At 40.2% G+C, this 23,020-nt stretch overlaps 1 protein-coding gene across 1 annotated transcript; it reads right to left on the reverse strand.

Annotated features, from left to right (window-relative positions):
- On the reverse strand, positions 1 to 22,703 carry bard1 (BRCA1 associated RING domain 1). Its single transcript, XM_069698519.1, has 11 exons — positions 22,529 to 22,703; positions 21,309 to 21,365; positions 20,157 to 20,305; positions 18,426 to 19,516; positions 17,756 to 17,836; positions 14,886 to 15,058; positions 8,243 to 8,375; positions 7,988 to 8,120; positions 5,778 to 5,870; positions 1,932 to 2,029; positions 1 to 403 (listed from the first exon to the last, which is right to left on the reverse strand). The coding sequence occupies exons 1-11, from the start codon at positions 22,618 to 22,620 to the stop codon at positions 56 to 58; spliced, it is 2,448 nt and encodes an 815-aa protein (XP_069554620.1). The 5' UTR covers positions 22,621 to 22,703; the 3' UTR covers positions 1 to 55.
- Positions 22,704 to 23,020: the final 317 nt, after the last annotated feature.

Raw genomic sequence — 23,020 nt, forward strand, 5'->3', positions numbered from 1 at the left:
TTAGGAGTAAATCAAATCGGTGCAAAATTATGATTTAATATTGTAAAACAAATGGCTAGGTCAGTGTTTTAGGTTCCGGCACTGGGAGGAGGCAGAAGGCTGTGATGCAGTCGATGAGCCAGTTGGAGGGAGCTGACCACACCTTACCTCGTCTGGCCACTACAGGCTTGTATGGGCCCTGCGGGTCAAAGATGATGTACTGGGTGCAGAGGGCCTGGTCGGAGCCTGGCAGGGCGTGGTAGGCTGCGGCACTCAGGGTTTGTGTCACGTCGCTGTCCGGCTTGGGCTGCCGGCTCAGGAGTTGACCTCCTCCCTCCCGGAGCAGCCTGGTGAGCTGGTCTTTGGTGGGCGCCTTAAAGGAGCCCAGGAGGAAGAAGAAACAGCCGTCGAAGAGCGGAGGAAGCTACAAAACAAAACACAAATTCATGAATTAGTGGCACCATTCACTCATCCCTTGATATGTTCATTGGTCCAAACTTATACGTCCTTGTGCATCAAAAGTCTAGCTGAGAGGACCTGTTATCTGTTATCTTCCCTCATTAAAACATGTTACTCCCTCGCTGGCAGGGTAAAACCTCAGTTCCTGTGATCTCTGTGGCGGAATAATTAAGGTGCCATCTTTTGTTTATGATGAAGATAAATGCTGAATAATTTTCTTTGCAACTAAATCGAGGCAAGTGTCTGCTTTGTATTTATTTATTTTCCGCAGAAGACACTTTTATAAGCATCGTTCTCCAGACAAACTCTGAGCCACTTAGCATTGCTGTTTAAAGCAGCAGTGAATTAGGCCACTGGAGACTGTTCTATTCACAGCATCAATGAACTCAACTCTTATGGGGTGTAAATTACCTCTCTCAAGAGTTTCTAGTAAGAAGGTTCTTTGACTATACTTTGACTGGATTCCCCCTTTGCTTGAGTGTTTGTGTTTGCGTCTCCTTTATTTATCATTATGATTGATATTATTATTGTTTTTCAAGAATCAACATTTACTCTGCGTTAGAGGGAAGAGAACAGAGGAAACCAACAGTGGGGAAATCTCAAACTTAAAAGAACACGTTTATTATCATAGCCGTCTACGCAGGGTCAGCGCTATAACACGCTCTACATCACACTCTGCTTAATGTGCTCAGTGCTGCTCTCCCTCAGGGGCTACAAACAGGTAATCACATTATCATGTAAAACACATACACAATGCGCACAAGAAGTAGTCGCTACGTGCTCATATTTTGTTTTTACTGCACTGAATCACTGCGGTTACAATTCCATATTTTACACTAATCAGCCGGACATGACCCCAGTGTCAAACTGAAATCAAATTTGCACAACTGAATCTGAACTGGGGACACTGGGGCACCTCCAGCAAAAAGCCTGCGTTAGGTTTGTATCAGCTCTGAAATCGGAACAATGCGCTGTCTCTGTTCTCTGCAAAACGGCGCAGGCTCTGTCAAGCTCCGTGTCGATGGATAGGTGAGCAGCACTGTTCAAGCCCCACCACAATTTCTTATTGAGACTGAGGTCATCACTCTGGACTTGGCCACTGAAAGGCATTCGTGCCATTTCTGACACCACTTCTGTGTGAATTGGGTTTTGTTTGACACTGTGGTTTTGTTGTGTTCTTACATCTGTTTGTGTCAATCAAAAGCAGTTGGAAGCACTATCAAAAAATAATTAGGAGGCATAACAAAGGGGGGGTGAATACTTATCTCAGCTTAATTGAGATTGATTTGACTAAGAGATTTCAAATGTAGCATTTTGTTTTTATTGATTAGTGTTAAAAAGACCAATAACCTGTGATTCATAGTTTTAAAACACTAAATATGAACAACAACCATGTACCACTGCCTGGAAACACAAAATGTTCACAAGGACAGAGGGTTCAGACAAACTATACTTATCAATTGTATACGTTTGTTTGTGTACTTCTTGTTTACCAAGCTACATCTGTTGATGCGACTGCGCTGGGGGCCTTCTCCTGCTTCGTGCTCAGCTTCAGGCATCCACCTCCCTGCCTGCAGACATGCCTCCACCCCTGGAATCAAAGAGAGAGAACAAAGAAAATTAAAGCTACAGCTAATTATGTTGACTTGAAAGAGTGTGACAAGGCAATTGCGAACGGAGGATGACAAAGCTCATGTCTGTTTTATCACGAGTTAGAAGATTTCAAGTATTGGCAAAGCTGCAGTTGTTGACAGAGAAAGATGCCCAGAGCATAGTGGAGTTAATGATGCAACCCTCGTTTTAAGTATTAAGCAGAATTCTAGCATCATCTTGTTCTCTCTGTCTCTTGAGGTTTTACAAAGTCAAATTAGAGCTGTGACAGCCAGCATCACGGCATTTTTGGAGCCTAGTGAAGCAGCTTTTGTTCCAAATCCTTTAGAAAGCATCTCAAAAGACAGAAAAGTTTTGGTTTTTTTGGTTTTTTTTTAAGTAAAGGCAGATAAGGGAAAAGAAATTGCACATTTTAATGACCCCTCACTGTCACAGATGAAAAATACTGGCACAGATCACAGTGCTTTTGTTCTCAGTAAGTGTTCTTTTACTGAGTATCATGTCAGGGATATATTAAAAAAAATCCTAACTCACAATTTAAAAGTGTCACATTTAAACATATTGAAAGTACATTTGGTTAAAAAATACAACAGTTTGCCATAAAAAAACTACTAGGATGTCAAATAAACCTGAGCAGAAGGTTTGGCCTAAATAACTATTTTGATTACAAACAAACTCCTCAGAACGCATCCGACCATAAAAGACGAGAACTATTCCACTAACACATTTGCAAGGTGTATATATTTCTCCATGAACCTCTCACACAACGATTTCAACTTTAGCTGCAGCTTAGTCTTCCACCTGGCAGACATGACAACATTACATTGGACGTGCGTGCGTGCGTGTTTACACCCTGTCACATGACAGTACCCTGACATGAAACAGTGAACTACACACACACAAATACACACAGTAACCAGGTTGTGGGTAATTACATTTCTTCATCCCCTTTAATTACAGCTCTCTTTTACGGGGATCCTGTCAGAGACTTGGACAGAGAAGAGTGAAGATACCGGGGTTAATCGCTCCGGACGATGGCGCTTAGTACTGAGGAGGCATTAGCATATTTGCCAATTATGTTCACAATGAAAGCAGAAAACATCTGAAACCCCTTCCTTCCAGAGTCAGTGAATGACTGAGCGTTAAGATGAACCCGCTTCCTTGATTAAACGTGAGACCAACTGGAACTGTGATCTAGAAGGACAAGACTATTAGGCTAAGACTGGTATTGTCCTCATAATGAGAGGAGTATTGCATCGGCCTTTGGAACTAATGAGAAGTTTTAAGGTCCAATACTGACACGGTACGATAGCTCACTCTTTATTGATAGCCAGTATCCCAAAAACCAACCACTGTCATGTTATATATATATATATATAAAAAAAAAAAGAAAACCAGTATTTATGATGTCATAATAGACAAAAGGATTTTAACTTCAATCCTTTGGTCTTAATTGAAAGCCTTAATTCAGGCTTTTAGCCGGAGTGGAACCCTGTTAGACAGGATGAAACACTGAAGCTGCTTTCCCAAAGAAAATACAATGCAATGAAACACAGCTCTGATAAAGAGCTCGGCCTGGCTGACAGCGACGGCACACAAAGGCAGGTGACAGTGAGAACTCAGCTGCTCATGTGTGCTCACACACAAACACAAGGACAGAAACAGATAGGATGCCACAGTGATTGTCACGAGGGAGACAAGCTGTGTCAAGTGCTCAGCCTGCGTGGAGAAGCGAGAAGGGGAGAAGGGGAGGGGCTGAATGTGGTCCAAACACACAAAATCTTACAGTGACACAACCACACACACACATTCTGAGTTGAAATGGCTTACTGGCAGAGACAGTGAAAAGCATGCATGCCCTGTGCTCTAAACACACACAGTGAAGTGATGCCATTGACGAATACACCAGTCAAGGGCACACCAAGGTGCCAGAAAACTCTTTGACAGATAGTCTCTTTTTTCTTCCCCTGAAGCTGACTTCCTCTGAATTTCTGCTTGTTGACTCGATTGAAGGATGCCAGGGAGACTGGCTGAGAATAGCAACATTTTTGCTAAGTATTCGTCTTGGCAAAAATCAAACAGGAAAAAAAACTGTTAGCCATCTTTTCATTGCTAGTGATTCTGAAGCCTTATGGTGCATTGATTCCCGCAATCCATCCCCGAGTCATCCACCCACTCTACTTGGCTGTCAGACATATAAGCACGTGTGGTTTCGCATGCGCAAGCAGGCACAAACAATTGATCTGTAAATTGCCAGTTGCAAAATGTTCTTTGAATGTTTCCCATTGCATGACATTTTTTTTTTTAAAGTGCTGCATTTAGAAGTTTATTTTCCAAAGCAAATCTGATTTCACTTAAGCTTGCAGAAAAGAGGAAGTCGAATGTACATGTCTTCTGAGGAGGAATTAACACCAAAGCCTGAGCAGGACTCAATAAGACAGCAGCAAATAGACACATTTTCCATATCGCTTTCTGTCGTCAGACGAACAATCAATTAACAAAAATGTGTTAAAGTTCCCATTAAAGTTTGGATGTCACAGTAACAAGCTAAAGATGTGTTGAAACCGTTACATGGGAGAAAGTATTGTGGGCAAAGGTATCTGGTGAAATGCTCTTTGGGATTCAGCAGGGAGCACAAAACCCTTGAAAATACTCCAAACAGCCAGTGCAGCACAATCCATTTGTTCTGCACTGTGGTTTAGAGAGTCCAATATTTACCAACTAGGTTTTTAATACTTGCCCTATACAATGCCAAGAGTCACCAAAGTGCAGCAAACACAAGTTTAAAAATATTGTTTCTAAGGCTATAGGATCCCTGAATGACTCCGTAAACTTGAGTATAAAAATAGATGCCTATCAGTTATGAAATTGATGCAAATGTTTACTTCCTTCTGCCACTGCAGCACAAAACAGCTGTCTACCGCCTGGTTTTAATGCTTCTAAAAGATATTTCAGAGTATAAAGTAATTGAATATCTGACAAATTGAATCTTCAAATGAAACACAGGAGCATATGAGGAACACATGACAGCAGCACAACTCTTTTTCTGTTCCCAGTCTTTATGCTGAGCTAAGCAAGGCAGCTGCTGGCTGAGGTTTTACATTTACCACGCAGGTATGACAGCGTTATCAATCTTCTCTAAATCTTTGCAAGGACAATCAGTGTACTTCCCAAAATGTTGAAATATTTCTTTGAAGCAATGTAGGAGTTCAGTCTTAATAAATAGAGCAATACCTGAAATTTGTTCTCTCGTTTTATTATTATCAAATTATTATAAACAATGTTTATACTTAAAAATACTTAAAACTGCTTCTGCTGTCAGAGCTAGGAAATCACAGACAAAGATTTGCAGACATTTATTCAGTCATGTCACAAAGTCTAAACGTGTTTTCTTCACCGATTTTTCTTTTGTTATTCCAGAGCTGCAGTTTTGGAAGAGAGTGCTAACGTCGTCTGCACTGAATTAATGACTGTCATGAATGAAAGGAACCGAGCGCGATAAATATCCCAGCGCAATAAACATAATTGCCATTCATTGTCAAGGTGATCTCTCTTCAAAAGCCCTAAAAATCGGAGAGAATATATTCATGCATTCAACAATACATTTTGGAGGAAATCTGCCTCGAGTTACTGCAGTCAGAAGTTGTTCTAACGGCAAAGTTTAACATGACATCTAAAAATAGCATCAACCAAGAACTGTTCCAGTCGACAGCTCACTCCTTACTTACAGCTGTATCGGACAACCCAGCAGCCAGCGAGGAGACCCAGGAGAGTGGAGTAGGTAGTGGGCATTTGTCCTTGTGGCACCACGACATGGCTCACTGGAAGAAGGAAGCATACGTAAAGAAGTTACCCGAAACACAAATGACTGTTGATCTCCTCCTTCAAGGCTTCAAAGTGCCACATTATAACTTTAAGTCTTTATTTCATAGCTGTGATATTTTAGACATTAAAGAGCCAAGAACAAATAAGCAAATTAGATTTCCCTCCCCGCCCAGGTGACATCATCAACAGTCTTTCTGTGTCTCAAGAGAGAATGTCCTTTTTCAGACTTTTTTCCTAACATGCCTCGAGTGACCAATTATACCGGATGCTGCTTATAGGTGCTACAAGCTACAGAGGACACTGTCTGTATGGACTTTGTTGAAGCGTAAAGGTGCTCCAACCGCCTGCAGGCTCAACCCAGGATGACACTGTAACGCATGTGCGATTAATGTAAAATATGTGATATATATTTATAATAGATTTGTTTTAAATAAAGCATATTTTCTGCTCCTGGACACTTGGATCGTTCAACAAGAGAAACCCACGCTGAGAACGTTGTTTGTTGGATGAGGGGAAACTGTGTTTGATCATTTCCTTCCAAAACTAATGATATGACTTTGACACCCACTTCACACATTGGCCAGCTGTGTGGAGGTGATAAAGCAGTCTGGGTTTGAACTTCTCTCTCTTAAGGGCTCTTTTTGTGTCTTGTTTTGGCCATTACACATTTATTTCCGTCACGTTTTATATGTGAATGCATCACTATGAATGCCTTAAAGGAGAAACTGCCTGATAATGTGCACAATTATGAATAATTATCACTTCCCCCTCTTTCTGTGATAGCTGGCTTTCCACTCTGCCTTCCAGTGTTGCCATTCAGAACAACACCACCATAAACTGTAAACACTGCTACACATCACTATATAAAATGTAGGCCTATACAGTATGTTATGCATTGTAGCAGGCAAAGCTTTTCACATGTGCAGAATGTAATTTTAATGACTAATTTGTTTTCAAATTTTACATTGAGACAACTGTTTCGTAACAGGATAACACAATGTAATTGTACTTTAAGTAGATACACTAATGCTAATTTACCAACAAAAACCCAACTCTAGAGGAAGAATGTGAATGGTTTTGATTCGTGGTTTATCCCATAAATGTGGCGCATTTCTCCCATTGGTAATGATTTGCTACTTTCTGTTCCTTTGAGTGGGTGAACAGGTAAGCTCACTGCAAAACTTACAAACACTTTGGCAACACAACAAAGAGCAAAGCTACAGCTTATTATATAAAAGACAGGGACACATAATTATAGGTTAATTAAAATGTAAATGCAAGCTTATTGCCTCTTCATTCAACAAGTCGGCAGAGTTGACAAGTGCAAAATGAACATAATTATATCTCCGGGGCAAAACACTCTTGCATTGTGCATTGACCGAGGATTTGTAGGCTTCAGTTCCAAATGTGAAAAGCACTCTCTGGAAGCGCCAACTTTCACCCCTCCGGCCAGAGGAGAGAGAGTTGTGAGAAACACTTCTGTTTTTCATTAGTGTCTATTCATCACTCCGGTCGTACCTCCAAACATTTTATGAGAAATTATTTCAATTACTTTTGCTCTCTGGTGTTCCTCTAGTCATTACTATGCAACAGTGTAGGAGCTGCTGTATCACAATGATGTATACAGCTCTAAAAGCACTTGTTAGTTACTGTTGAACCTTCGTGAGTGATGATGCTCGAGCACCTACTGTTGGCTTTTACATTTCAAATGGATCTGCATTAGATAGTAAAGTCTATAAAGCTTGGCTCTCTAGGGAAAGAAAAAAAAAATCCAATCTCGAAGGTGGTGGAAGTTGTGTACAGTATATAACCCTTCAGAACAAACACCAAAGACCCTGGCAAGAGACAACCCCACTGACTACAGAACCCATCAGGCAGCTGAGCATTGAATTTAGCCTTCTAATATATATTTTGATTACCTATCAGAGAGTTTGGCGATGCTTATGTACGAGCAATTGGCTGGTAGGTGCTGTCAAATTGTGCTGTTGCTGAGAGCTAATCAAAAATAACATTGAAAAGAAATCATATGCGGCTCATATCCTAAGGGGCTTTGCCTGGAACATTGTGTTATTCAGACAGCACCTCCTCTTAGGGAACCTTCCGAAAACACTACCTGAGCCAGAGAAGGTGTCAGCCATCCTCCCTTCCAGTAGCAGACCCAGTTTGGCCAGTTGATGCTTTTCTGGCAGTGACATCTTAGTGGCCAAAAACACCGCTGTTTCATCCCTCCTTGCACAGTCGCTCACCTAATACAGGGCATAAGAACACGGCTTAGAAAGGTCTAGCCCTTCAATTCAAGAATCTCAGCACTCTGGGTTTAGTTTTTCAAGGGAAAAAAAAGGTTATTGATATTTTTATGCAGACGTACCACAGAGAGACTGGTTGAGGGGCTATGAGATGTATGAGCATTAGTAAACTGGGTTCCCGCTGTGGCTTCTTGGAAAATGTCCAGCATCTCCAGACTCACAGCGTAATCTGCAGGCCGCTTCCCATACAGATTACTGTGGAGAGGAACATTTCCAGAAATAAAGTATGTCAGTGTCTCAGTGTGCACACAGTCGTGTATTAATTCATTTGCAATGATGCAGAACAGCTGGTGAACACAAGGACAGTCAGACACATTTGAACCAGAAAATATGAAAGCATAATATCAAAACAACTGTTTGACCCAGAGAAAACACAAACATAATCTAAAATAAGTATAAGAACATGCAACAACATCTTGTGTTCTGCAGACCTGCAGAACCTGTAGGTTAATTAGTCTCTGTGGATCTGAGGTGAGCCACTTTCTCCCTCAGATAAGGAGTTGTTTTTCAAAAATATAGATACAAATACTAAAATTACTGCTCCCTTCCTGTGTGGGTGAGTTTTGATGCAGATATTTTGCGATAAAAAGCAATCCTAATTTTGACTTGAAACATGTTATGTATAGCAGTAAATAATTACTAAATAATTGCATTATTTAAAGTACTTGAAGAAGGGGAAGACTGATGGATTTCTTAAGTTTCACTGTACTTTTCAGCTTCCGCTACTGACTGACTGACTGACTGTTCCTGTTCAGTACGAATGGAGTGCAACACAGTAATGTGCATGCAGCAGTGAGAAGAAATGACCTTCATAAGTATTCCTTGAAGAACATCAGTATCTGTGTTACTTGCATTTCTGTGCCCACTGGTATGTGCACATTTGGGATTTCACGATGGACTTGACCAAAGATTGCACATTAGATTTTGTTCCAAATTTGGTAAATCGGTACAGAAATGAAGCAATTAACCAGGTGAGATGTTTTGAGTGATATTTTGCATTTCAAAAGGGGCAGAACGCCACTGTTCAAGACCAAGGAAGGCGATGAGAGGAGGAACGCAGCAGGCGGGTTTTCTTTGACATTTTGTGGTCTCACAGCGGTCGAATTCGCACAAGTTTCTCGCCCGCAACAACACAAAAGTTGTCTCCTACTCTCCTCCCTATCGCCAGATTTGGTTCTCTGTGACTGTTTTCTGTTCCCAAAGAATTGGACGTGCGCTCTCTGCTCAAGCTTCAGGTGCATTGTGACATTGAAAATGTGCCAGTGGTAACAAAGGTGCTGAGGTGTTGATCAAGTGATGTAACTTGGAAATGACTCATGAAGGTTATTGTTTCCCCCTACACATTACTATGCTGCGCACTGACAGAGATTTATAAAATGATAGTGACTCAGCTGGCTGTATTTCATTGGGCAGGAGGTCCTAATGTTTTGGCAACCTTTCAGAGGCGCTGTTCACAATACTTCTAAAGAATGGTGGCCTCGAGAACAAACAAAGGGTCTGTCTAAGGATCCTTCCTTTTTATAAGTTAATGATTCTGTTATGGTTTGACGAAAATCCTGCATTTTAATACATTGTAATCTGCACTTGAGTATTTTTTTTCTTTCCAATTTGTATCACTTTCTTCTCAGCACTCTACACTATTTTTGTGCCGTTTTCTGTCCTGACTGCCTGTCACAAAGCTTCCGCACACTAAGAGAGCATTCATGTTCCTGTGTGCAACGTCTTCTCAAACATGATAATCATTCTGTTTTATAATTTCAGCGCAATCTGTGCACATTGTTTATTTATTTATTTGTATCTTTCTCTTTGCCAAAGCAGGACACTATCATTCAATATTTGGCATTGCAGAGCTCTGAGCAAAACAATCTAGCAATGTCACACTATGCTTGTTCTGTGACACCGTGCACCTGAGTGTTGCTTGGAGTTCCCAAGTGTTGGAGCATAATTGTTTGATACGAGGTTTAACTAAAATCTGTGATCTACTTCATTGAGGCACACACTACTCTGTGCATAAAAAAATATAAAGACAGGGCTGCATTACATTACAGAGAAGTGCTCGTTTTTAAGTACAAAAGCTTTCTCTATTATATATAGGTTTATCTGATGCCAAGACCACCTTCACAGATTCGGTTTAAATTTTAACATCAGTACACAGTTGTGTGTAAAGGAGGCTCAGCATCATCTCAAAAGCACTACTATGCACAGAGGTGATGAAACTGCCACTACAGTACATCCTGGTTACAATAGGGACATTGAATAGAAACAGCTTTTAAGTATGTATCTTTAAGTTGGAGAAAGCTGCATGAAACGAGACTGAGGTCACCTTGAGGAAAAGTGTGCGAGGAATGAAGAAAGGCAGAGGAGGAGGAGGAGGAGGAGAGGAGACGGAGAGAAGAACGAAGCCCAGCAGGTCGTCTCTAAAAGATTAGGCGTCAGCAAAGATAACACCTGGGGGACAATTAATAGGTCCACTGGTCCATAAAATATTTCATTTGGATTCATACCCCGAACCCCATACACACACAAATACAAATAAACATAAAATGTCCCTGACACTTCTACATGTGCGCACACACAGGCTGGTTTAAGCAGCAGCATGTGAGTGGAATATTTTGGAAAATACAAAATAAATTGTGCAGGAGGTAAAGTCACAAACACTCTCCCACAGGTCACTGCCCAAGCACATAAGTGGGAGGAAGGCGGTGGTGGTGCTCGTGGGTACCCACGATAACTATGACTGCTTTAACGCAGCAAGAAGATTCAAAAGATGAAAAAAACAAAACAAAAAAACAATATGAAGTTTCATGCCGACATCATTTCATACCTTGCCTCATTCTTAGCCCCAGTATATAACTTCATTTAGTCTTTTCTAACCCTAACCTAAGAAAATCACACAAACAACACTGCTAATAATAATAGTTTTTTTACTCTGTCTAACTGTAACATACCTCCAAAACGTACTGCTGTATGAGATCGTTAGAGTTTATAGACTTTTTTTTTGTAAATATAATGCAACACATGATCACCCAAAATCCTACGGAACAGGATTGTATAAAATTAAAAATGTAATTCAATGTTCAAACCAAGCTTATAATCACCCAATAGCTGACAGAAATTTTGAAACAAATCAGATCAACAGTAAGTCTTTAATGTTGGCTCTACTCTGCTCAATTTTGTTACAAGGTACTTTATTTTTCCCCTGCTGGTAGTGTAGTCCCTCGACGCTGTCGTTACTATACGCATACTATACGATAGTATACTAATTACCAACGATAGAAACTATAGGAAAGCAACTGATGAGGTAGTGGTTGAGGCCTGAATGTTTTTTTTTTTTTAATTTTATCAAAAAGTTAATTGGTTACATTACCTGGTTAGTGTGGGTGTTACAGCTTATATTAATGACAAAGTCTATAAATTACCCAACACCTCCCTTGTCCTCCTAAAAGTACTGTGTTTTGTACTGTAGTGGTGCAGACTCCCTTCTTTAACGCTAAACTGAAATCACATGTTGTGGAGTAGAGGTTGCAACTGTTTGCCTGATGCTCCCAGCAACACTTTCATTCAAACTACCAGCAATATTTCAACCTTTGTGACAAGAGAATGAAACCGCAGCACAGACAGTATACATTATAGAGCAGGAGTAAATTTCAAAGATAGGAAGAAACAAGAAAATGACATCCATTCTCTGGAAATTGTCATACCTACTTTATCTTCAAGGTGCTCTGTGAGATTTTCTTGAAAACAAGCAAAGTTCCTGTTTACACTCAGTCTTACTCACCAAAATAAATGTGTGTGTATCTTTCAGGTCAAACAAAAAGGCTGAATTCAATTCTATCCTCTTATTCTGCATTGTGTACCTTACCATTTTCTTTTGCCATTTGTTGGTGCAATATTGCATTGCACGGCATATTACAGCCACCTGTTGTTGGCTCGCTGGCATGGTGTGAAATCGTTGGCAAGAATTTAATTCCTGACACCTACATGCTCATGTTTGTGCACATGCGTCCTAATTTGGCAGCAGAAGATCAAACAAACTGTCAAGAGTCAGGAGTGACTCATTAAATATTGCAAATGTGGTCGATAACCCCACAGGCTTCCTTTAATGAAGGTAAGCTCTGCTAAAACTAATTAATTCCTAGGTAATGGTCACGACTGTTTGAATAAAAAAAAGGAAAGTTCATGACAAACACTGTATACATTACTACATACAATACTGTGCTATTCAGCATTTTATGTAATATCTAACTTCGAATATTTGGTGTCTGATTGCTCGTTTGTCGTACGTCTCTGTATGTAATATAATTAGTGTATTGGCGTGTTAGTATGAGGCACACAGGTGATGTTGATTAACATCTGTATAGATTCAGTGCTGTGGGCGGTCATTAGAGTGGAGACCACAGCCAATTCAGATGTATTGAATCCCTTTTTTCCCTACATCTCATGTTCATACTGAACTGACCTAAATAGTGACATCTAAAAGCTTCCTGAATGTTAAACAAAATGGACGTTGCAGGCCTCCTCCTAAGTGTCCAAATATCCTGCACTCTTATATTCATACTTACAGGCCTGATCAGGAGCCCAGCTGTGCATGCTGTGCAGTTGTTTCTGATAATACTTTATCATGTTGTGACATAACGGAATCGTTGACTGTCACTTCTTATAGGAATTCTTTCAGTATTTCTGACAACTGCCGAGACAGACAAAAACTGGAGCTACATAGAAGGTGGACTCTGGCAGCCACTTATTATAGAACTGGGTTGAAGAAAAAAGAAAAAATGCAGCCGAAGCATTCAAACCCAACGTGCACACACTCGCGTATACAGAGGAACAATGAAGATCTGCAAAATCTGTACTTCCAAACCCCGAGCTGTGTGCCAGTCATTCCATTAGGGATTGCATTGGCAGATATCTTTGTTTGCCTCTTGTGTGTGTGTGTGAGAGAGATTGTGCCTGGTCAGAGGAGAAGCTAGGACAAGGATTGCATTCATCTTGCAGCGTCCTGACAGACTGTCCCAATCACCGCCTCTTTTTTTTTAATGGCGTGCAGACAATTTAACAAGGTAAAGAGGAGAAAATGTAAAAATCTGCAACTACGAGCCATTAAAGCAATGAGACAACTAAATAAAGAAAGTAGACAAAGGATTATGGCGATTAAATGATTGCAAAAAGAGGCACTAACTGACCAACATAATGACCCTGATCAAGTACTCCACTTATCATAAATGATTACACACAATTCTCTCCTTAATTATCGACATTGTGCTAAGCATCTAGCCTACTTCCATAGGTCAAAAACGCTGATACAGCATCCACTGATTCACCCAAAAACTAATCAGCATCAGTCTTACAACCGTGCTGTGCACCTACGTACTGCACTAACTCACACCCGTTCTTTAATTACAAGGGGCTGAATGCCTGGTACAATGACCGGCAAACGGCACGTCACAATTTATTGAAGAGGTGGAAAATAAGTACTGGTCCTGAGTGGCAGCAGTATCTCTATGATGTAATGCAATGAAATACAACAATAATAATTAGGTTAATAAATTCTGTTTCTTTTGACATTTCAACCTTAATTTTCTGACTTAGTTGAAAGGCATTTGTAATACTTTGTTTGTCAAGATATATTCAGAGAAGTAAAAACATCCAAAAGACCTTACAAAGTACAGCAATTGAATTCAACGTCACTGAGGCATTAATGTGTATATTTGGTGACCTAGAGGTCGAGTGATTATTAAATGCACATTAAATAATGATAGTCGGAAGCAGGAAACAGACGATCAATAGGCTAATATGACCTCCTGCCATAGCCAATATCTTTTAAAATAAATAAATGAATGAACTATTAAAGTTGCCCTTTATTATGAAGGAAAATGGAACTGTAGTTGTTTTGTTAAGATTGCTGTTCAAATAAAACCTTTCAGACAGAGTTTAGGTTCCTAAAGTTAGAAACAAATGTTTATCATCACAGAAGCTTTCTGGGTAATTAGGTCTGTGTTTGAGCCACTGATGCAAAAACATTTTATAATTGAGCAGCGACTACACAAGTTGCATCAATGACACTACCATAATCAACATATTCAAAGAGTGAATTAACCCTTTATCACCGCAACATCAGTCAGTTTGTGGTATTGTCAAGCATGACGTGCTTTACTTCAGCTGTAACGTTGTTCTCGTATTCACATGATCTCACACACTCCGATACGGTTGGTGGCAGGTATGCACTTTTTAAAGTTAATTCCTAATAACTCAAAAAAACAAGTAACACAACCTCTTTGGCCACTTTTCCATGTCGTGTTTAAGAATATCCCAAAGATTTCATGAATTACATCAATGGAATATGTTTTATCTCTAATGGCAGTGCATTTATCTGTGATTTATAACAGGATCAGACTACTTCTGCTGCATGTCCAGTCAGATTACTAAAAAGACAGTCTTGCGAACCATTAACATTCATGCATATTTGTAGGAGAATCCTAAAATGTGCGCTTTAATTGAATGAATGGTGAGGTAGGTCACTGGATTATTTGGAAGATCACTGAATTGTTAAGTAAAAGAAACAATTGAATGTTTTATTTATTAAAAAAAAAATTCCCATCGGCCTGTCTTGCGTCGTAGACAAGGAAATCGTGCTGTGCCTTACAGTATATTCGAGAGATCATGTTTGTGAGAAATAAAGTGAAAACAGGTCGGATAGAAACTTACAGCACGTTCTGCGAGGCGCCGAGCTGCAGCAACAGTTTTACAATGGCTGAATGTCCATTCCTCACAGCGTCGTGGAGTGGAGAGTCGTTTTCATAGCCGGGCGTGTTCAACAGGGCACCCTTCGAGACCAACACCTCCACGACAGCCAGGTGACCCAGGTTACATGCTTCATGCTGAAATAAAAAGAAGCAGTGCACAGAAATCATCCTGCTTTGCTCAAGATTGTTTTTTTCTGTTATCCTTAAAAAAAAAACACACACAAAAAAACCATCCTTGTTCAATCTGTGTGGATTAGGAATTTATATTTATTTTCAATCATTATTATTACTTATCTTATTTCCAGTTGATGCTGTTTTTGGCAAAGAAGAACAATTCATTTGATTCCCTGTTTGGTGAGATTTTTAATCCAATATATTTTTCCTCCGATGGATATTTTGATGAGATAGTGGAATAACTCAACATGACTGCTAGTCATATATTTCAAATGAATCGCACTTCATTAGTTTTGCATGATATAATTCAGTAATATAATCTAAAAAGAACAGAAATACTTCCTGGCCTACTTTTCAACTTTCCAAAAGTAACAAGAATAGAAATACAGCTTAATAAAAATGCATTTTCATACTGTATTTCTGAAACTTGAACCACAAATTAATCTGAGAAAGTTGAAGTTCAGTCTGAGAGCTTCATTTGGGAATGCAATTAAGACATACAGCAACAACTGCACAGTGTTTAAATGAAAGGGTGGTGCTTCAAATTAATTGTGCAGCTAAGCATTTTACTGAGAAGCTGATTTCTGTTCCAATTCAGTTTCATTTGGATCAGGAAGTTTAAGATAATAAGCCATGAGCTGTGGAATTATTTCCTATCAACAACTGTGTAAAAAAACATGTATTTTTAACATGAAATAGCAAATATTAAAAGCAATATGAAATGCATTATATCATTTTCATTTGTGGAGAAATTAAAACATGCCTTTTGTGATTTCCAACCCACAAATAAGAGCCTTGTTTGTGTGTTTCATATGATACTGAAATACTTCAATGCTGACCATCTGTAGTAAACAAACGTTTATTTTCCTAACATATGGGAACCAAAACCCATGGATTTGTAAAGTGCACATATAATTTTTTTATATTTGTTTGTTTGTACAGGTAAAATGTTGCTGAGAGTGCAGGAAAGGAGATGACACAACACATGATTGTATCATGTCAAGTCATACAGCTCCCAGCCTTCCCAGATTATATACAAGCAGTCACATATGAATATTTCAAGCTTTCAGCTTATTGGTGGCAATTTGAAAGATCAGCTGCAAAATGTCAAAACTCAAATCGAAAACTCAAGATGGAGTGGAACATCTTGACAGCTAGTGCTGCAATAAAGATAGAGGCAAACACTCTCACACTCATTCTCATCGGGGAAAAAAATACTCAGGCAGCAGTAACGGCTTCCCCACCTTATCATGTGGAGTCAACTGAAGGCTAAATCGCTAAAAAAAGAAAGCATGGTTTGACATCTTTTCAGGGAGACATCATGCATAAAACAAATGCGGTACTTACAGTAATCAAGTCTCTCTGGATTAGAATGCTCGATTTGTGATGTGATACACTTCTACTTTACTAGCCTATTGGAAGTCAAAGTAGAGTCACATCAGCAGTACATGTCATTTAATTTGAAAGAAAATGCGCTCACTGAATGACTTTAAGATTCTCTTTATGAGAAACAGAACGAGCACGTCTCATTAAAGAATCAAGCGTCAGGATAAGGTAATACCTGTTTACCAGTACATTTTCAAAACTTTTCCACAATATGTGACCCCATTTCTATGACCTTATTTATGTAGTTTAAAATAGGAAAGCCATGCATGCCCAGGCCACGCACCCGTGAGTGGTTGTTATGTTGTGGGAGGGTTTTGGGTTGGGTCAGGATTTAGGTTAGGGGCCAGTTGACCAACAGCGACACAACCAATCACAGTAATGCAGATCACTCGACTTTCATCAAGGTGTGTTTCTCTCAACATTTTTGAAATTTACATTCTGTTAATTCCAAACTATTTCCTGGCCTGGAAAGCAGTTTTGCTAACTTTTCTGTCCCCGAATTTCCTGACTGTGGGAACCCTGGTCATAAAAAAAAAACACACAAACTTTAGCTTGCACGCTTTTTGTAGTTCCTCGATCCAGACTGACTCTTAGAGCTGAGCAGCTTCAAAACGTTGGAACAGCCTCCCTCGTCCAGATCCACATAAACTTCTTTAGCAGTATTCAAATCTCAATTCAAAACAAATATATTTTCTCTGGCATTTCCACATTAGGCCCAATTTTGTTTTAATTCTAAAAGTGCTCAAGTATGTCCTTGTGTGTTGTTATGGCTTTTCATTTCTTTCGGTACACATTTATGCTTAGTTTGTCTTTAATGACTTAAATGGTCAAAGTCTTTGTTTAATGTTGTGTAGCACTCCTGTTGTATTTAAATATGCTACATGAAAAAGTTGACTTGACTGAAGTATAACCGCCGATATAATTCACACTGTCTGTGCATGTTGGTTGACCAGTACAGACAACAAATGCTGAATGGCGAGATGTGCATTTTGAGTAAATGTTGCAAGAGTTGTCAGAAGGAATATTAGAGGGTACGTAAAAACCTGCGTGTAAAAAGTTTTGCCATCATAGCCTAACAAACCAAGTTACTGTGGGTAAAGACGGCAACAGCTCACGTTATTGACAAGAAACATCTTTCATCACAGAAAAAAAACACCCTGATAGAATAGAAAAAAGAATATACTTGAAAAATTGCTGATTTGTTGACGAAACATTCTGACAGAAGGAGTTTTTTTCCACACACTAAATAAAGCTTTCAAATGCATTACATACCAGAGGTGTCCACCCAGCATTGTCTTTCAGGTTGGGGTCAGCCCCAAGGTCAAGCAGCTCCTTGACAGCCTCTACATCTCCCTGCACAGCAGAGAAAGAAAGAGAACAACAAACCTGAGGTCAGAACTGCAGACCTGTAAATGCAACCCGTCAAACACTGCAGCTGATCCCAGTGAACCAAAGCCCTACGATTTATCAATCAGACTCCACAGTGGGCCATTGATTACCTTGTCTGGGATTCAGAGGGGGATTATGACTATGTTTACAAGGATTACTCTGAGACGGTTTATTCTCAAAAGACTGGAACGTGGCTGTCTGATCATCACAAGACTGATGTTCAACTCCACAGTGCAATTTAAAAGAAACTAAAGAACTATGAAGGGAATGAAAAGGTCAGATTTGCACCTTTGGGGGTGATTGATCATATTCTTTCTATATTTTGGTTATTATTTCATTTTATTGAGTTCTGATTGAGCTGACTTTTTTGTTCATCTTTTAAATACCACATTTGTTTAGAGCGTAGGTGCCCAATTTCTTTGGCTCATTATGTTTAAAATGATGCATTTTGTATTTTAGCTTTCACTGCTGTCAGCCTACTGCATAAACATTTGAATTGCTCGAATGTAACACAGTGAAGTAAACAGGGTGAATTATTCAGAAACCTCTCCACCTTTATTGCTGCTAGATGCAGCGGGCTCTCTCCCTTGTGGTTCCTCTTCATAACTGCGGGGCTTCCTGAGCTGGGCCGTCCAACAGATGAACCAGGGGTGCCGGGGGATTTTCTGCGGCTTGCGGGGGACATGCCGACTGGGACAGAAGGGCTGCCTCCTCCGTCTGCTCTAGAGCTTCCGGGGCTCTTATGACACCTGGGGCTGGTCAAAGACGTAGGGTTAAGGACGACGGGGTACATCTGACCCAGTGACTTTCTCCTTCGGCCCGGAGAAGCGCTTGGTCTTTTTGGTGTGTTTTCCAACGAGCATCTTTTCACCTCCACCCTGGCTCGTTTTGAGGAATTCTCCGGGGGAGATATGATGACCTGTTTTTCGGGGTTGTCATTTAGGCTGGGTTCATCTGTAGACATTTTGTCGTGCTGAACGGCACTGTTTGAAATGCTCTGACCGGGCTGGGTTTGGTAATTCAGTTCAGTGATGCTGCCTCCTGAGAGAGTCTCTCTCGCTGTGCTCCTGGCAGGACTGAGTTCATTAGTACTCCCTGGTGGCACTGCAGGCTGTCGCTCGTCAGAGGTGACAGCAGGGTTTAGAAAATAAACTCTTCTACTAGACCTTCTTGCCCCATCAACACAGGGCTGCCCTTGTTCTGATGAGGCCTCCTCTGTGATCCCCCATTGCTGGTTTAAGGCATCTAGCCTCTTCTTCTTCATTTTCTGCTTGGTCTGTTTACATGTGCTTCTCCTGGCTCCCTGCACCAACACGCCCCTCCTGGTTGCACTTTTCTTAGTGGACTTGTTCTTGTTCTTCTTCCTGTTTTCATTTTTGCATTTTTGAGAGGGAGATGAGCCAGAGTCTTGGGAGGACGAAGTGAAATTAAAAACTGACATGTCCTGGCGTTGAGCAGTATGAGGGCCTAGCTGTGCTGCATCTGTTTCTCCAGAGGAGCTTCTGTCTGGTACAGTGACATCTGAAGGTTTCTCCACTGAGCAGCGCACCTTGCGGCTGCGGGGACTGAACCAGATCTTGAAGTTCTTCTTGTTTTTAAGGACAGGGCTCGCAGGCTCTGTTTGAATCTCCGCTGCAGAGGAGTCTGCAGTGACGTATGAAAAGACAACAACAAAAGGCACATTTAACAACACAAAAAAAAAAAACATCCTTCCTGAGTGTGCTGTAATTTTTCATTGAGAATTGCTGTCAAAGGGGCTTTAGTAATAACCTTGCACTATCCACTGAGATAAAAAAAAAAAACAATAACACAACATTTTATTATGCAGCGTCAACTAATAATATTCCCATTTAACAGAAATAGAGAAGTACCCAATACATTTTCTTCACCCTCAGCTATTTTTATGTAAATTTAGACGACAGCAATCTGCAGATTTGTTCACATTGTAACTCCAGGGTTTACAAAGTTATCCTGAAGTTCTTTGTCAAAGCTGAGATCTACTTGCAAACTAATGTGGTTAATTGCATCGCATAATCACTGTCATTACCTGGATGCTGGAGGCACGATAAATACAATGTACCACAGGAACAAGCCACTAATACTGTCATTTAGAGATAAGATTAGTGGGGGAAAATGTTGAAACATTTCAGTCAAAAATCGATAGAAGGGGGTGTGGGAAGATGAATGTGGTGAGAAAGATAATGAATGAAACACATGGACTTGAGTAGAAAACCTGTTAATCGTGCTAACAAGCTGCTACATATATAAAGTAGCTGCCATCTACCTGGTTGTTTTATGGGACTGAGCAGAGACTCCAGACCACAGAAGAGCTGTGTGATGTTGCTGAGCTGCCTGTTGATTTGGATGTCCTTCACCCACGCAGGGCTGTTGCACACCACGCAGCCATCTCCTGCCTGTGGGCCAGCACAGGACCTGAGCAATGAGCATATTTTACATTAGGAGTCTACTTCCCAGTTCAGTAGGAGGAAATACAGCAGGGTCACTGATTCACTGTCAAAGTACATTTAGTTATGAAGAGAAGGAATAAATTGAGGCTGTTCTTTACACCTTCAGGAACATTAGTTGTCAACACTGTAAATTGTAAATACACCACACAATTGCCATAGTTATGGAGTATTTTATCTACATAAGAAATAATCCTAATGAATTAAATCACTCGTCATGTTGGCCTGTCACAATTATTACATAATCGCCTGATGATAATTATATGAGCTGACCGCAATCATTTATCATAATTGTTCAAATAATTCCATTTAGCTGTATAAAAACAGTTTCATGAAACTATCAGATTCCATCACTGTTTTCATGTTGTTTTTCACAATTAAAGGTTTGACTGGCGCTCTTTTAATGACGTCATCTTGTCTTACGCCCTTCTTGTGCTTTGATATATTGGCACACGAGTGTGAATTCGTGCCACCAACTGTTTATCTCCCACATTTCAATGAGCCTCCATTGACATAAACATCATTAATTTGGTTGCACAACCAAACGCCACAGCCAATAAATGGGTCCTCTTTTTCATATTTTCTACGTGAATTATTGAGTATGAGGCTCATACTACCTCAGTGGCATAAAATGAATAGCAATCATTTGTATGACAATTATTCACCATCTAAAATTCCATGACATCGCTATCCTCATGTCTGATAGAGAAAAGCAGGACTGTTCTCAGTGTGGACATTTTTATTTGTCAGTGTAGAAAAAGCATACAGCAGGTTTTAAATACCATTCAGGTGTGCCAATATCCCCTGCCAGGAGGTACAATTTCACAATCCTGGCAGTGGGACCTCTAAATGGAATGGAGCCATCGTTATCATTATTAGCTACACCTGCGTTTGGCAAATAAAAATCCCACCATGATACATTTCTTTTGGTAATGAGCACTTCACAGCAGAATAAACCCAGTTTACATTACCTGCACAGCATATGCTCGCACATTCCCAGACACACAGGTTCCGTCATTAAATTTGAGCTGAAAATAAAGACAAAAGATATATATATATATATATATATATTATTATTTATTTTTTTAAGAGGTCAGTGCAGTATGAATAGGTAAGCATCTGTGTTGTGTATTCAGTCCACTGCTGCGCACCCCCAGGACCAGCAAGAGGAACAACAGCAGCATTAAAAAAAAAAAAAACACGCACACAAAAAAACCTGGCTACACCAATTAGGTGTAGGTTTTTTTTTTTTTTTTTTGCACGTTTTCGTCACCTCATTAATAGTCTAAAAGCGGGCATCTAATGTTAAAGATCCCTCTGAGACAAATGGGTGATTTTGGCCTACATACATAGAAAGTAAAATTTGAATGTGAACTTCAGAAGAAGCTGAACATCTTGGGAGATCTTAGCCTTAACGTGCATTAACCTCTGCATCGGAACAGCTGCCAGCCCTGTGAAGGACCCCTCGTCCACTTCTTACACACTCGTCATAAGTACGGAGGCACTGGAGGATCCCAGAGTCCTGACGGCTACCAACAGCTTATTCAGGTACATCAACATCCTGCTACATCCAGAAACCACCGAGCTCCGCTGAATCCTCCCTCCCACCACAAACAAAACACACACACACACACACCACAATTTGCAGCAGCAGCAGCAGCTTGCTGGGAAGTATTGTTTGGACTCTGTGATTACGACACTTTGTGCTGCTATTTGCGACTTATTCGACCTCTGAATTGGTTTGCACAACAACACACCGTGTTGATGCCGAGGCTGATCCAGCTGCAACCTGTAGTGTTGTGTATACTGCAATTTCCTGTGCTCAAACCACAATGTTGTTGTTGTTGTTGTTGTTGTTTTTTTTACTATATTACATTTTGTCTTTTATAACGCTGCACATGCGCCTAAAGTCGGCACTTTGCTGTCGTCGTACAAGGACTTTATAATGATGATCAAACTGTAGCTCTTAACAGAGTTGCAAGCTACCAAAGCCCATAAGACGATGTCATCATTCCAGTTAGATTCAACTTGGCAGCATTCAACTTTTTGCTTTAGACGTCTGCGTTTTCCTAGTTGCTTCGCTTTTCTGGCAAAAGGCAAACTTTTTCCACGTTTCGTTAAAACACAACGACGCAAGTCAACATTAACCTCCATGCGACATTTATACTACTGTAAGTTAACGTTAACTTACCATTTGGAACAAAGCAGGAGCCGCCGGAAGTTTGCAACCGCCTCCTTCGTGTTTTTCCAGTCCTTCGTCTGTACATTGGTGTTATCTTCCATTCTTGGAGTAACTGTTTATTTCTGTCGCGTTTCCAACGTTAAAATTTTGTTTCCAAAGCAAAACAAACCGAACTCGCTTCCTGACTTCTTGCATCCCCCGCCAGAAATGTGCGGAAGTGACGTAGACGGTGATGACGTGATCCCAGACCTCCGTACGGCAGACCTTTTTTCAATACGTTTACGTTACATTTAATGACATTAATAAACATGTGGGAACTGAACACTGTTCAATGATTTTCTCTCTCTCTCTCTCTCTCTTTCTCTCATTTTTATAAAGAAAATCCAGTAATCTGCCTTTCTCATTTTATTTATTTATTTTTATTAATTGTATTGTTTATTTTGGTACATAGTGTTTATTCATTTACCCATGTTGTCTTTAGCCTTTTCCTCATGTGTTTGT

Source organism: Brachyistius frenatus, unplaced genomic scaffold, assembly GCF_029030835.1.
Source record: "Brachyistius frenatus isolate BFR_SWC_R1_liver_20210118 unplaced genomic scaffold, ASM2903083v1 Contig_27, whole genome shotgun sequence".
NCBI classification, from domain to species: domain Eukaryota; kingdom Metazoa; phylum Chordata; class Actinopteri; family Embiotocidae; genus Brachyistius; species Brachyistius frenatus.

What these genes read in the sequence shown, in the direction of transcription:
- bard1 (XM_069698519.1), bottom strand. Translation starts at nt 22,620, where the DNA reads ATGGAAGATAACACCAATGTACAGACGAAGGACTGGAAAAACACGAAG. An exon ending in TGCGAGCATATGCTGTGCAG is followed by an intron (nt 20,306 to 21,308) that starts GTAATGTAAACT and finishes CTCATTGCTCAG; the next exon opens with GTCCTGTGCTGGCCCACAGG. An exon ending in GCATCAACAGATGTAGCTTG is followed by an intron (nt 404 to 1,931) that starts GTAAACAAGAAG and finishes TTTGTTTTGTAG; the next exon opens with CTTCCTCCGCTCTTCGACGG.